Genomic DNA, 16001 nt, shown 5'->3' on the forward strand with positions numbered 1-16001 from the left:
TATTAGTCTAAGCCTCAAAATGCAAGTGACTTGCTAAAAAAAGTGCAGATTATAACTAACTGGATTTCTTGACTCTCTGTGTATGTATTGAAGGGATAACTTACACACAGCAGTCCATATTTTCAACTTCAACAATTCTGTGATTCTTCTGGATATGAAGGAGTCTAAGCCTTACTTTTTGGTGGGGTTTTTTTTGTCGTTAACAGACTTTAATCAGAATCTTGGCAATTAATAGATTAAAAAATAGCAATAGGGCAATTTTTAATTTTGTTTAACCTTTTTCTTGTTCTGATTGCAAGGCCGGTGGTGTCTTTCAAAATGATAGGCCATTGTCATATCAAGGCTGTTCATATAGCTATCTTAATTCTAGATTTATAGCCTGCTGTAGAATTCAGTTCAACTGCGGTGAAATGGAGACTAGATAGTTGATCTTTAAAGTTAGTTGGAGGATAGCATTGAGTTAGGGTGTGGGATCCACTGCCACTGTCGTTAGAAGTACGCAATAAAGCACTGGTCTTCTAATATCATTATATCACCATGCTGTCTTAGGCACGAACCCCTTTTATCTCGTATAAGCTGTTATAGCAGTGTTTGAAGAATTGCCATGATAGTTCTTTACTCTAGTAATGTACTGGATTACATGGTAGAGTTCAAAATACAATAAATAGTATAAGAAAAATATTCAGAAGGGGTTATATTATGTATGAGTAGTAATTATATTTTTAGAAATTATATCAGTTATGATGCTGAAATTAATTTGTATACTGAAACAAGTACTTCTGGAAACCTGTGAGACATTAGTATTTAAGAATGACCTTAGCTCCATGCTATTATATTGTTTATCTTAAAAAAAAAAAAAAAAAAAAAAAAAAAAAAAAATTACATGCCCAGCTATGCATGTGTTACTGTCCTGTGCACAATGTTACATCAGTTGGAGGTCGTTTTCTAAAATTCCATCGGGTTGGCAGATCAGGTCATCTCAGGAAAACAGAAAAAAGGCAGTGTAGGTATGTGGAAAAATGCGATTCTGTCCGAGAATTGTTGATACTGGTTTAGAAACTTGTTGCTTGCACTGAGACCTAATTTTATTACCTCAGTGAACTAGATATTTGGCTACATTTTTTAACCTGCTGTTTTTTATATTTTCAAAAACTGGCTTTACTGGAAAGCACTCTTGCTCTTGTATGTTCTAAATTACTAACATAACATCCTGTCAGAAAAACATCTAGCCATTTTTATTAATGGATACTAGTGCTTATGGTTTGTTTAATAACAATCTTCAGGTTGATCAGCACTGTTTATTCCTTTTTTCATGTTTACTCTGCAAAATAAAACAAAGAAATGCTCTTCTTGAAGTGTTTCTGATCAATGAATGTTCAGTCTGAATAAGTATAATCAGCTGAAATGCATGAAGGAATAATTTGTTTCCTTCTACTAACAACCTGAGTTTTGTAGTATTGTCTCACCACCTGTCTTGCAGTATAAGCTGAATGTAATTGGCTTGGTAGTTGGTACTGAAACAAGGTTGTGTCAAAGCAAAGGATAATTTGGACAGAGTACTATCTAAAAAGTGGAACATTATGCTGGAGACTATATAGCAGAGCTTAGTTTCTCAGTGTCTGTGGTGTTGACTTACGTACGCTAAAAAATGCATGTTCTTCGTTATTCTGCTTGACGTTTGAATTCCAGATGAAATAATGTAATTCTTGAAGGGAGGAAGCACAATTAAATTAATCTGATATGCCTTTATGTCCTAAGAAGACATGGGTGCTCAATACTATTCAGAAAATATTTTGGTTTAGATTCTATGGTCAAATCTTAGGTTTGTTTTAGGTAGTTGTTATTAAACTATTCCCCTTACGGCATGCAAAATTAAATTTGTAATTTGTCATGAGATTTAAGATTGCTTTGAATGAACATCAACTTGTAAATTTAAGTTGGATACTGACTGTATCTGAAACTGATGTGTTTACTGTTTCAGGAAGAAAAAAATATAAGGTGGGCATCAAGATGGGATTATATTTTGGAATCCATGCCTCACACTCACATTCAATGGTTTAGGTGAGAAGAAAGTTTTTCTTCAAGTGTACTGTACTGAAGTGTTCACATTGCAATTTGAATGATGATTTTTTTAATTTTTTTTTTTTTTTTTTAAATTCAGTATTATGAATTCCTTGGTGATTGTCCTCTTTCTGTCTGGAATGGTAGCTATGATTATGTTGAGGACACTGCATAAAGACATTGCAAGATACAATCAGATGGATTCCACTGTAAGTCTGGAATGTACCTCCTAAAATTTATTTGGAATGTAATTTTTTTCAGCTACATGTATTTCTGTAATAGGCTATTTCAATGGCAATCTACTGTATTAAAATAGGTGTATTTTCCTTTACAGGAAGATGCTCAAGAAGAATTTGGCTGGAAACTGGTTCATGGTGATATTTTCAGGCCCCCAAGAAAAGGAATGCTGTTGTCTGTTTTTCTAGGCTCTGGCACACAGATCTTAATAATGACTTTTGTTACCCTGTGTAAGTAATAAAGTGGGAAGGAGTTAGTTGAGTACAGATGATCTTTCACTGCTAATCGCAAGGTACTAGTAAAAATAGCAGTATAGTTTTTGTCTAGAAATTTCTTAAAAGTCTAAGATTGGAAACAGCTGAGCTGATATAGTAGACACGCAACGTAGTATACACAGATTTTAAGATAACTGATGTACTGGCTTTAAATCAAATGTATAATTACTTTCCAAAATTGTGCATCTCTGCTTCACAGTTTTTGCTTGCCTGGGATTTTTGTCACCTGCTAACCGAGGAGCTCTAATGACCTGTGCTGTAGTTTTGTGGGTACTGCTTGGAACGCCAGCCGGTTATGTTGCTGCCAGATTCTACAAATGTGAGTAAAAGTTATTTAAAATGACAGGGCTTAAGTTCATTAAAGTAAATTATCATCACAGAACTGAATTTTATTTTCCAGTACTGTTTGTAGTTTCCCTCAGGGCAAGATGGAGAAATGTGCTTACTGTTACAACAGAAAACACATACAGAACACGAACGTGGTTACATTGGTTTTGATGCGATCATGCCTAAAGACCCTGAATTGCTCTTGCTACTATGTATTTATGGAATTAGAAAACAAATTCCATTTTACTAATACTAAGCTCATTACATCAGACAGTTTTTGTACTTCTGTCTCCTGCAGTTGGGGGGTGATGTTAACTTGCATTTAGTTTTAGCCATCAATATTGCTTGGTAACATTTTTTTTTTTCCCCCCAAATCATGAACGTCTATTCTTGCACGCTTGAGACTTGTCACCTCTTTTTAGCTAGTTCCTAGGTCTTTGGTAGTACCTAGGTCTTTGGGAGAATGGTGCTTATCAGACTGTGGCAGGGGCGTAGGGGGAAGGATTATTAGGTGCTCTGTAGTTGTAGAAATCAACCCAGTGGTGTTTGGGCACCTGAGAGTAGTTAGTTGATACTGTTTTCCTTAACTGATCCCAGCTAGCTATTGTTTCAAGGCCTGCCTACCAACCTTAAAGGGTTTGCCCCTGTACCCTCTGGTTTATTGTAAGGTGAAGCATGCCATTCCGCATAATACAGCTTGTCTTAATTACCTTACTCAAGGTACAAGACTCTTTATGACTGAGTGAGCTGGATCTTTTGGACTATTTTAGTTCTGAACATACAGGACTAGAGTTTATTTCTGAACTTCAGCCTGGCAAATTGGAGTTCTTTCTTCTAACCGTTTTGTAATTTTCATGTGGGGAGAACCACTGGGTTGTATTTTGTAGGGAGTTTTTCCACAGTGGTAGTGATGTGGTAGTGAACTGTTCCCTGTCCTTCCCTTCAAGCCAATTAGACCTAAATGGAAGGAGACTTTAGGACTAAGAGCATAATTGGGGACAGAATTATTGTTTATATCGTGCTGTATATTATGTGTTTTGAAGGATATCTTGGAAGTGTATCGATGGTAAATTCAATCCAGTATCTTTGGTGGAGATGTAGCTAATAATTACATTTCATATTATACTTATTGAGAATCATTTAGTTGATACTTGAATATTGTGTTTAACTACTAAGACAGCGAGTGACTAATCCAGAGATATTCTTGTTATAACACGAGATGGTCCATACCCTGTATAAAGCATGTAAACATGAATGTTTCTCCTTATAGTACACAAATAGAGTAATGTGAGACATAAACCAAAATGCAATTGAAATGGATATCCAGTTTTAAAAGTGGGTTTTAGGTTGGTTTTTTTTTTTTTTCAACATTGCATTTAAAAAGTGAAACCTGAATTGAAATTAAATGGTTAATCTTAATAACCGGTGCCATGTTCTACCAAGATTTTATGAAGAAATAGCAACTTAATTAAAATCACTCTAACCATAATCGCTTCTGACTCTTGAAGTAAAGAAGCATGTCATTATGGCAGTGCTCAGATGAAATTGTCAGCTTCACTGAATTCCAGCAGGATATTTTCATTTGAAAGTGTGCGGACTATAATTTTTATCAGCGTAGTGCAAATTCATAAAGATTTTCTTAATAAAGCTATCTTTGGTCTTTTGGTATCACCACTGCTTAATGCTGCTAAGACTCAAGAGAGCATCACTACTTCCTGTAAGCGTGTTAGTCCTGACTTTCTTGTAAGATTCTTAGACAAGAATTATTTAAAGAAAACTGTTAAGCTTGCTTTTCACATATTTATATATGTTTTCCTACTGAAACCTGCAGTCAAATGCTAGAAAGCTTAAACATCTTAATCACTCCAGGTTTAAACTGTTTTTTAAAGACTTAAAAGTACTGCAAATCTGCTTCCTCCTTTTAACAGATTAAGTGGTCAGAAACCCAGTTTATTTAGTTGGAATACTTTTCTTGACCTTGGTCTGAGGCTTTGCTTTGAAGCTCTGTGATTAAGCAATATGATGAGGGAGCTCAGTTTTATTACTAAAGATTTAGTTTACGGTTTTAAACTTGGGCATGATAGCACATTATTTGAGTATTTGCAAGCTAAGTATAACAGGTAAATGGACTGGAAAATTAATAGTTCTGAGCTTAATGCATGTTTTGATGACTGTCAAATGTTTTAATACAGCATTTGGAGGTGAGAAATGGAAAACAAATGTCCTGCTGACATCATTCCTTTGCCCTGGGTAAGTTGAGAATATCGCCATGATTAAAAGAATTAAACTGCGCTTCTCTGACATGCATAGCTAATTTTTAAGTTTCAGCTATACAAGTAAATCTTATTACATTGTCCCTTTATTCCAGAAACTATAAAAATACCACGGTGCTTTTGACAAAGATGAATATGTTAATGGCATATCATCCTTAGATTTTTATTTTTTTAGTAAGCTTTTGTTTACTCTCACCACATGAAAAGGTTGATTAAGAAAGAGTTTTATGATAGTAGTAAGTTTTAGACAGGCACACTTTTTCATCACTTTATTTTACTCTCTAGCCTGTTTCTCTAACCATACTGTAGTTGGTGTCATATACTGTATAACCACTGTGATAAATTTTTCTACTTAATCACAGCAAGCAGTCTTACCCTGAAGTGTAGTTAAGACAAGCATATATTTGAAATTGCTTAGTTGGAACGTCAGCTCCTGCTGGAGTTCAATCCCACTAGATTAAGAAAGAATTGCTTGTTTGACCTCTTCATTTTGATATTTTGTGCGTGTCATTTCATTTTAAGAGATTTTCACTGAAATCTTAATACAGTGCTATTGTTTTGTTAACATTGTTAAATATTAAGGAGTATTTCTGTGCTTTAAGTGTGTTATGTCTTTTTCAGAATTGTATTTGCAGATTTTTTTATCATGAACCTCATTCTCTGGGGAGAAGGCTCTTCAGCGGCTATTCCGTTTGGTACTTTGGTTGCTATTTTGGCACTCTGGTTTTGCATATCTGTACCGCTGACGTTTATTGGTGCCTATTTTGGTTTTAAGAAAAACGTAAGTGTTTTTGAGAAATTGTTTTGTACACGCGTACACACACACACATTTTTCACTGTGTAGATTATGACCGAGGTAGCACCTAAGCTAGTTGCATCGTCAGCTCCAGTCCTGTTCGGTTACTTTAGAGCTGCATTAGATATCCAATCTTGGGATTCCAAGACATTGACATTCAGTTGGTTGTTGGTGGTGATAATTCTCCGCAACGATTAGGGTTATTATTGTATTTGATTGAGTGACTGCACCAAATAAAGCAGTGATTTGGGCTTTCTTTATTTTAATTAGCATCTCTTCCATTACTAAAAAATTTAGTTGACCCAGCCAAGCATAAGGGAAAGCAACTTACACGTTTCTGGTTTTCCCCCATGTTTTTTGTTCCTGTCTGCCCTCTACACTGAGTCTTTAGAAGGATATTTTCTGATCAAATTGCTAGAGGCAATGTGAAATTGTGAAATCTCTTTGCATAAGTGTTCTGTAGATGGTTATCACTGCTTGGCAGACGTTAATTGGGATTGACTCCTAAACTGGCCAATTTTACTTATTTATATGAGGGCTCTTTGTGACACTGGTGACCAAACCTTCTTAAACAGTGAAATCAGTTCTTCCATTATTGCTTAAAATGTGGTTTGCTGTGCCCCACAAACTTAAAGATCTATAAGTTCAGATATTTTTGTGTTTTTTTCCTGTATAGGAATCCAGAGTTCCAGCTCTCTGTAGCTTTCATGGAATACCTTCAGAGAATATTTAAGTGTCTTAGAAGGCACTTTTAAAGTTGATTGTAGTTACCCGGTTTTTGTAACCAGAACTCAGTGGGTTTTTTCTGATAACCGGGTTGAAATTCCAGCAATTCCCCCTGCATTGTACAGAGGCAGTTCCTTTAAGAAAGGAGGATTTGATAAACTATAAGGCAATGTGACAGGTGTCACAAATATATTAAAATCAAATCAGAAACCAAGTACCTAGCAAGTATCTATTGATGCTCTTGATGTAATCTTTATGAAAGGGGAAAGATGGCAAAGTATGCATTTATTTGGCTTAAATTTTTTCTCCCACCATGCTGATCTATGTATGCCTCTTCAGTTGGGATTTAATTGCCAGATTGAATCCTCTCAGTTTGTAAGTTCACCCTAATGTGATTCTTGGAGTCAATCCTGAAAAACAACATACAGGGATTTTTAGAAGGGGAAAGCAAGAGTCTGCACTACCACCACCACCACCCCCCCCCCCCACCTCAAAAGCTAAGCTCAGGCTCTGTAACAGATCACAGATAGGTAATCATAAAAAGGGAAGTCCAAAATACCTGTTGCTATGTTTTCGGTAAGAGCTGTCTTTTAGCTCGTTTGCCTAGCAAATGTCGGTAGCTAGGCTGGTAGCGAAAGCAGATGTAGTGGTAGCTGGGTGTGCGCGTGCTCAAAACAAATAGTAGACTTTTGCCACCACTCATTTCAGAAAGAAAGCAAAAAGGTGGTGCTGTAGTTTGGCAAGTTATTTATTTAGCAGTTTCTTATTTTCATTTACAGGCTATTGAACACCCTGTTCGCACAAATCAAATTCCTCGTCAGATTCCTGAGCAATCATTCTATACAAAGCCATTACCTGGCATTATCATGGGAGGGATTCTGCCTTTTGGATGTATCTTTATACAGTTGTTCTTTATTCTCAATAGTATTTGGTAAGTTAACCACAATCTGTTTGAATTTTCTCTGTCATAAAAGGTGGTAATTTCTTTGTGAAAGTTTTTCTTCAAGATGCTTTGACTGATTTCTGGTGATGCAGGTTACCAGGTACTGGTTCAATAAAAATTTAAATGTTAACATATTTTTAATGTTTTCTGGATTAGAAGATATTCAGTGCCTGTTTTGCTTGTTGAGGTGTGTAGAGAAGTGCCTGTGATATGCTTAGCAATTTACAGCTGACCTACAATATTCAAATAGCTAGTTTTCTCATGCTATTCCTCTGACTTCATGTGGAAGTGGCTCTGAAGCTGACATACGGCATATAACTTGAGAGTAGTAAGTATATTAAAATTGTCTTGAGTTTTTTTTTGTAGTTGTTGAGTGAGGAAAGTATTACTACTCTTGGGAGAAAAAATAAACAAGAACAAATTTTGTGAAATCTTTTAAAAGAATTACTCTCTGGTGCCTTTATAAAAAGCATCGAAGACTAGTCCAGTGTAAGTGAATTCTGATGTGAGCTCATAGCACGCTGACAAACTAATCTACTGTGAGGGATTTGTCTTCCTTCTGGCACAATTTAGTTATTGGGTCTTGTTAAACTGTTTCTGAACCTTGAATAGGTGCCTCTACCCAACGTAGACAGCTACAGCATTTGACATATCTTGTTATTTTGCAGCTCTGCCCCTTTGATTGAAATGCGAGGTGAAATCCAAGTTCTGCTGAAGTCAGTGGAAGAGGTCACGCTGACTTCACTGGAACTGTAATTTCACTCATTATGTCTAGGCAGTTTTTTCCCTAAAATCCCAAACGGGCACATGCTTTTTTCTCGCTGTTTCAGACTGAGCTGCTGAGGCTCCTATTCTTCAGTTAGAAAACAAATTACCCAATTGTATGGCCATACAACTGATAGTACCTCAGGAGGAAGGGGAATACTTAAGATGAAGGTGATATTACTGCATATGAAGAAATAATATTAGCACAGTGTCCATTTACTTTTTTTTTTTTTTTTAAACTCCCTTTTATAGGTCTCACCAGATGTATTACATGTTTGGCTTCCTGTTTCTGGTATTCATTATTTTGGTTATTACATGTTCTGAGGCCACAATATTGCTCTGCTACTTCCATCTATGTGCAGAGGTAAGAAATATTCTTCAGTATTCATACCTGATATTGTTTTAAGGATGCTTCCAGAAAATTTTCAGGCTTTTGTAATTGGAAATAAGTATTCCAGAATTCAACATAAACACCGTTACTAGATGTCCTTAAATCATGTCTTAGAAAGTGAAGCAGGAGTGAAGCAGGCTACTTTTGGGAAAACTCGTAACAAATATTAAAACCCTGCACCGAGTACCTCTAAGTCAGATATCTCAACTTTAGAGCCTTATCTCCCTGTTTTCTGAAGATGCTAAACTAATCCATTAACTTTGTTCAATCAATGTGCGTTTTTGCACATGCCCAACCTTGGGGGCGGGGGAGAACCAGTCTCTGTGGCTGGCAATAGTAGGTCTGGCTTATTTGGGTCTTTAGATTTTTGCTTATTTGATATTGATCTTTAGGTTTCTTATCTGTAATTGCAAATGGGGTAATTAACGCAGTATTGATTATATATGGTTTTTTTCCTGTAGATAAAAACTATAAAAATTCACTTTTTGATAAAGTAATAATAGAAAAAGTAGCTCTGCATTCAGTAATAGGATCAGCGCGTTAGAGGTATATGGAATATTACTCATACATATTTTTTTCCCCACCCCTTCTAGGACTATCACTGGCAGTGGCGTTCATTTCTCACTAGTGGTTTCACTGCAGTTTATTTCCTAATATATGCAATACATTATTTTTTTTCTAAACTGCAAATCACAGGAACGGCTAGCACCATTTTATATTTTGGTTATACCATGATTATGGTTTTGATCTTCTTCCTTTTCACAGGTAAGTATATTGAATCTTAATTTTAAATGTTGAGTCTACATTTAGCTTTGCGCAGTAGAATCCTTGGCAAAACTTACCTTGATACAGGATCATAAATTTGTATATAAGTCTTTGATTATTTTTTTTTTCCAGGTAGTTGTGTAATGTTTTCCAATTCTCTGATCACAAATTTTAGTGAAAGAGATTAAGTGAGGATGAGGCAAAACTACTGCTAATTTGAGGTGTGGCTTGTAATTAGATCTTCAAATATGACGCTTTTAAATGCGATAAATACTTCTCCAGAGTTCATTCCTATGTTACTCATGTGACAAACTCAATTTTTTAAATTAGTTGTCTTTGGAGAAACACACTTCAAATCACACACAGTCAAGTCTAAAGTTACAGTGTCAACTAAGGAAAAAAATGCAGCTTTTGTGGAATAGGGGGAAGGAAGAGAGAGGAGTAGAAGTTGACAGAGAATACTTCCCCCCCACCACCACCCATTTGCTCTCTTACGGAACTTCTTTACCTTCTTTCCCAATTGCATTGAAGTGGCAGGGGAAGCAGACAGAACTTCTTAACCATTTTTAATGCAGTCATGTCAGAACTTTGTCATCTTTATTGTGAGCTTTTGGAAAAGCACCTGTCTTAGGTGCTGCACTTCAATTTCCTCTTCAGTAAGTGAGATGAGATGACAAAATCTTCCTTTGTCATCTTCAGCACTAAAAAGGAATCTTCAGTCAGACACACACTTACGCCTTGTTTGGGGTGAAGTAATGGCAGTGAAAGACGCAAGAAGTCTCCTTTCAAACTCTCATGCAAGAAGGCAGCAACCACCGACTCCCCAAAAATCTTAAAAATAATGAATTCTGTTCCAGCAGAATGTAATCAGTCTTTGTGGACCTTGCCCTACAGAGCAGTATTTTTGAAAGTATTTTGAATGCATCGATGCTTTAAATGATTTCAAGCTCCATGTTTTTGAAGAAGTTTAATGATTCCTAAGGCTTTGATATGGATTTATGTATACAGCTATAAAGGCTATATTTTGAGGCCTACTGGAACACAAATGGCTTGTCATCAGAGCTTTTAATACAGATCTCACTATAACTGTAAGCAGAATTTTCATTTCCACTTAACGTAGGAGAACAAAAAAAAAAATCTAGTGGGAGAAGAACTGACATTTGAGAATGGTGTTCATTTTAAGCGTAATTGAACATTAATTTCAAAGACATTGCCGCTTCAGCTTAGGAACTATTGAAGCAGTTTGTGCACCTCGACTGAATGCAGATGATGATGAACAGGAGCAAGAGCCTGCAAGGAGTTTCTTGGGTCATTGCCTGTTAAAAGGAGGGAATGGGACTTCAGTATGTTACATAATCTCTTTGAAAAGTCATCAAGCTGTGTTCCAAAAGTGGTTACTTTTATCTACCATCCTTTTTTAATCAGTCAAATGTGTTTTGGAGTTGCTTGCGGATGTTTTGTAAGTTACACATCATCTCTACTTATATTTTGGGGACTGGTTAGCAAGTCATTCTGAATGTGTAGATAAGAGATTCTGCCTCCCTTTCTCGCTCCATCTTATTTCTTGCCCTGCCTTTCTCTTAACCTTTATTTGTGATCTGGGTTTACTAATAGAACTAAAGAATTACGTTGAACTAAATTGAATTTACGTTGAACTAAAGAATTTAAGAATGCGTGGTTGTTCGACTAGAAATGAATGTGTACTGCTGCATGTAGATCAATTTTAAATGCGGTGCAAATTTACGAAGTAGTGTGAAAAAATAATTAGGCCTTACACAAGTGTAAGGTCAATTAATTTAGTTTCACTAGCTTTTCCAATAGATATTCAGCATGTCTGCCTTTAATAGTAAACAGTTTTGGCCAAAACCAGAATTGTGTTTACCCTGCCTCCTTTATTCAATCTGTTTACTTTGGGTGCATACCATAGTTCTGGAGTGCACACATTCAAGATAAAGGGCATTTACAGTAAATTTTCTATGCTGAGACTTGGCTTAACTGCTTTTCAGCACCTACGGTACCCATATAATTTCCATCTTTTGCCCTTATTCTTTAAAGTCAGTCATGTCACACCACATCGTCTAGAGGCATTAAGATGTGTCCAGTGCATCTCCCTTTCCCTTTGCTCACGCGTTCACTTTCAATTGACCAGTTGGCTGTGCAGCGCCTGCCAGCAAATCTGGCGAGTCCTTTTCAGAGTAGGTTCACAAGCACGGAAAGAAGAGGTGGTTTACTCTCAGACCCCTTGAGAATGCTTTCTGTGGTAGTCCTTCGTATCTAATTGGGACAGTGGAGACGTGAATTATGCTGTGCGTCTTGAACTAAGCTTTCAGAGTTTGGATGCTTTCGTTTCTTGAAATTTTCCATTTCTATATTGAAATTAGAGGAGAATAGAGGTGAAGCTAACCAAACGGTTAGAACTTTGAAACATCATATGCTTAACTATTTTTTTTATCTATTTCCCACAAGATTAAGTGCAAATTATCCTTTAATGTGAGGGAATAGTCCTTTTTTCTTAAGATTTAAGAATAATTTTGTCCATTCAGGTTGATATGCATTCAAAGGTGGATATGTTCAGTTCTCTGAGATTTACTGAAGTGCTTTGAGATAAGGTTTTACAGAAAAAGTTAGAGGCAGGGTAAAGGGACAGGCAGTTCTCCAGCTTCTTAAACGAAAAGCGTATTAGCAATTTAGCAAAAACTGCTCCTAAAGGCAACTGACTTCCTGTGTCAGGAGGATAAAGAAGCTAAAAAGAGAAAATCATAATTGTTGTATCAAAACTATTCTGCTGCTGCTTACTCATCTGTTAAAAATCGTCAGTATCAGGACGGGTTTTGACGGTGCCCTGCTGCTATGTCAGTGTAACACATGCTTCGGGCACTTGCATCCATACTGCATTCCAGGTCATTGATCAGGCTCAGCAGGCAAAATACCGGGAGCTACATGACAAATCTTTGATTCACAGCTGGGACCACAACTACGTATCATAGTAAATGAGTCAGTTAAACATCAGTAGTTTAGCGAGCGTGAAGGAAAAAAAAAAAAAATTACCGTGGTATCGTTCATGGTTCCTTCCACCCAAGCTTGTATAGTGAATGAGTTAGCACACAACTTTTGTTGTGCCTCCTATCAGATCTGCAATAAAGGCATTTTTTTTTTCTTTAAAGAACCTACTTGGCTCTTGCATCAGGCTATGATTTTAGAAAAGGTACTCAGGCAAAAATCAGATAATCTTCAGGGCTTTTTTCCTGACCTAGTTTTTGTGGGAAACGGAGGTTCCTGTAACAGGTGTTCTGAGCTGCTGTTCAGTCCATTATCGTTCTGATTGAGGCTGCATTTTTAAGTAATCCAGTTATATTAACTGGATAAGCCCAACTATATTAACTACTTTGCATTCAAAAGAATATTTCTGTTAAAAACTTCTGTTGGAGTTTCACAAAGAGAAGGGATGCAGCTATTTTTGTTCAGCTAAAAGGATTGTAAGTTACCAGGGAAACAGTCTTCGTCCTTAAATTTCAGTTCAAGTTTGCTTATACCTTTTGACTGCCTTAAGTATTTCCGAAGTGTTTATTTTTAAGGTATGTAACACGTTTTCAATAGGAAGTACAAGTTGTGTAGTAACTACACTATGGTTTGAAATTCGTGTTAACTTGATTTACGCAGAAATAAAGGTAGTGCTCTAATTTTCCAAGACCTTAACGTGTAACTAAGAAATGGGGACTCCTTTTGATGCTGTCAATCTAATTGATTTATTACATATAATAACCATATTCTGACCAGCTGAGCAGATCAGGTAGAGTGTGAGTGACTAGTCACTGAAGAAGGGTGAAGTGGAGCAATGTGAAGGAGTTGGGCTGGGGAATAATGAAACAACAAAGAACAAATATGTAGGAAGAGAAATAACACAGAAACGTCTTAAAACGAGAGTCTTCCATGTGATCAGCTCTATGACTGTGAAAATAATGAGATACTTTGTACAGTAGTTGATGCCTATAAAGCCCAGGTACAGTCTGTAACTTTCCATTATCTGATCTGATGGATGTACTGAAGAATAAAGATATCAGATTGCATAATTAGGCAATTAAGTTATTTACAATACAATATTATACGTATGTCCTGATTTATGAGCTACAGATAGAAATTGATGCCTCCTGTGTCAGTTTTCCTGATGTGTAACTTCTTTTTGTTTGTTTGTTGTTGTTTTTTTTAGGTTTTATTGGATTCTTTGCATGCTTTTGGTTTGTAACCAAAATATACAGCGTGGTGAAAGTTGACTGAAGAAAGCAATGCAAAGAATTAACACGGAAGAGGTTTAATCTTCATTAACATAACTTAAAGACCTGGTCTAGTTGATGAACTTGAGCTTTATCAGAAGTATTGGCTTCCTATTCTTTGAGAATGATACTGAATATGCAGCTACTTTTTCCACTAACACGTTTGTATTGTGACTTAACAACCTGTTTTCATTCAGATCTTAACGAAGATCAGAGTTACGGTATTTATGCATTTGTAAATACGACTATACTTTAAAAGGAATGTTCGGTTCTAATGGCAGAGTAGAAGTTGGCTGTATTACACAACTTAATGATACTTCTGATCAAAGTACAACTGTAAATAGGTTTTTCTAGCTTGGTAGTTGGGATGAATTATTTTTCTTTGAGGGAAATGAGAACTTTTTATTATGCTAACTTTGAAGGATGACTCTAAAGAAGTGTTGCTTTTAGTTTGGATGTGATTTTTATTTTTTACTGGTGTTACGTCCATAAATATTCTGATTTCTGTGACTTCATTAGTTTCGGTGTTCTTGGCCTTTTAAACGATGTGCCTCTGAGTCCTTGAATTTATAAATTCATAATCTAATAAATATTGTAAAAATGTCTTCAGTGGCTTATTACATATTATAAGTTCATAAAAATGTGTAAATACAATTATATTGAAGATGGATGCTTAAAGGTTGCATAGAGTATTTTATGGCATTTTCTATGGTTTAATGTATATTGACACACCCTTAGATCTGCCGGAAATGTTATTTGTGCTACATGGCAATAAGACGGAAATGTGATTGTGGCGCATGAGAATTAAATTATACACACATTTAACGAACCACTCTACAGCATTAATCCAGTCCTTAACCCAGATAGGTTTTCAGAGATTGCTATGGAATTGTCAGTATGTTGAGAAGATCTTATAACGCATGAGTCAGCATTCCCTGCTGATCTTGCTTTTAGATCTCGATGATGCATATTCTATAAGGCAACTGTTGCTGATTGTACTTAATGTAGGTTAAAAAATAAAAGAAAATTACTATTTTTGCCTTATATTAAGAGACTAATGTCGATTTTGGATGACTAGCGTTAAACCTATATTTGCTTTTTTTGGAAAATGGAGTATTTTGTTCATGGTAATTTTGGTAATTTTAGACTCGTAACGCAATTTGGCTTTTGGCATGTTTTCACAAGCCTGATAAAATTTTATTTAAAATGAAACTTCATGTACCGATTGCCGTTCATAAGGTTGGGGTTTTTTATTCCTACCGGTTTACTTTTCTAAAAGACCTTAACCTAATGATGCTTGGATATTGAACCCAATAAAAATATCTTTGGTTAAGGTAACTTGTCATTATTCACCTCCTAAAAGTTGGCATGTAGAAAGGCTTCAGGTGACATTTCCTCCGTTGCTGTGCTCCACGGCCCCTCCCAGATGAACCACACCACTCTCGTGCTCTGCCTGTCCCCAACCACAGCTCCGTTCAGATGTTGTGGACAGGTTTGTTCTTGTGCCCCTCCCCACACGCAGTCACTAGGAAATGCTGATTTCAGATAAATCTTCCATGTTTTACGTTGAAAACAGGAAAAGGGTGAGTGTGGTAAGCGTTTGTTCTTTACTAATGCAGTGAGCTGTAGTGTGACTCGATTTAAATTTTAAAAAGTATAAAATTGAATATTCTCAATATCCCTGGTTTTGTGATCACCTACTGTGTGTACAGTCACTGCTCAAAATCATCAATAGTTATTACACAAATGTGAATGCTGAGTTTGAGAAACATGAATCAGTTGTCTGTTACTGAAATATGAATATAATAGGTGCTCAAGAATTTCAGTGTAGTGATACAAAACCAGATTTTTGTGATGTATTTACGACTGCTGTCTAAAACTCAGATTAACAGAAGCGAGATAGATGTAGCCATGTGGTTTGTATATGGGTTTGAAACTGATGGGTGTATTTCCCTTTTGCATCTCCCTTTTTTTTTTTTTTTTCCAACAGACTAGTTGAGAAGTCACGGCAGGTTCTCAAGTATCTTATTTTCACCTTTAAAGGCAGTTTGTGAAGTGTGTCGTTATCTTCTGGAATCTAAACCTGCTGCACAGACAATTTTTCAAGCAGCCTTGCCTTGTAATAATTGCAGCTGTTTTGGAACTTGAAATGGTTAGGTTTCAGTGTGCAA

The 16001-nt window shown here is 36.2% G+C and overlaps 1 protein-coding gene across 1 annotated transcript in view; it reads left to right on the forward strand.

The window, feature by feature from the left end:
• The window catches only part of TM9SF2 (transmembrane 9 superfamily member 2), a 50746-nt gene extending 35807 nt beyond the window's left edge, over window positions 1-14939 (forward strand). Inside the window, exons 10-19 of the mRNA XM_009333367.1 lie at window positions 1982-2061; window positions 2162-2270; window positions 2396-2528; window positions 2773-2892; window positions 5093-5150; window positions 5795-5954; window positions 7475-7626; window positions 8656-8767; window positions 9388-9559; window positions 13767-14939. Of these exons, the coding sequence (XP_009331642.1) occupies window positions 1982-2061; window positions 2162-2270; window positions 2396-2528; window positions 2773-2892; window positions 5093-5150; window positions 5795-5954; window positions 7475-7626; window positions 8656-8767; window positions 9388-9559; window positions 13767-13834 (1164 nt within the window). The 3' untranslated portion in view covers window positions 13835-14939. The remainder of the gene's footprint in view (window positions 1-1981; window positions 2062-2161; window positions 2271-2395; window positions 2529-2772; window positions 2893-5092; window positions 5151-5794; window positions 5955-7474; window positions 7627-8655; window positions 8768-9387; window positions 9560-13766) is intronic.
• The last annotated feature ends 1062 nt before the right edge of the window (window positions 14940-16001 follow it).

This window comes from Pygoscelis adeliae, unplaced genomic scaffold (genome assembly GCF_000699105.1).
Source record: "Pygoscelis adeliae isolate BGI_AS28 unplaced genomic scaffold, ASM69910v1 Scaffold48, whole genome shotgun sequence".
In the NCBI taxonomy this organism is placed as follows: Eukaryota; Metazoa; Chordata; class Aves; order Sphenisciformes; family Spheniscidae; genus Pygoscelis; species Pygoscelis adeliae.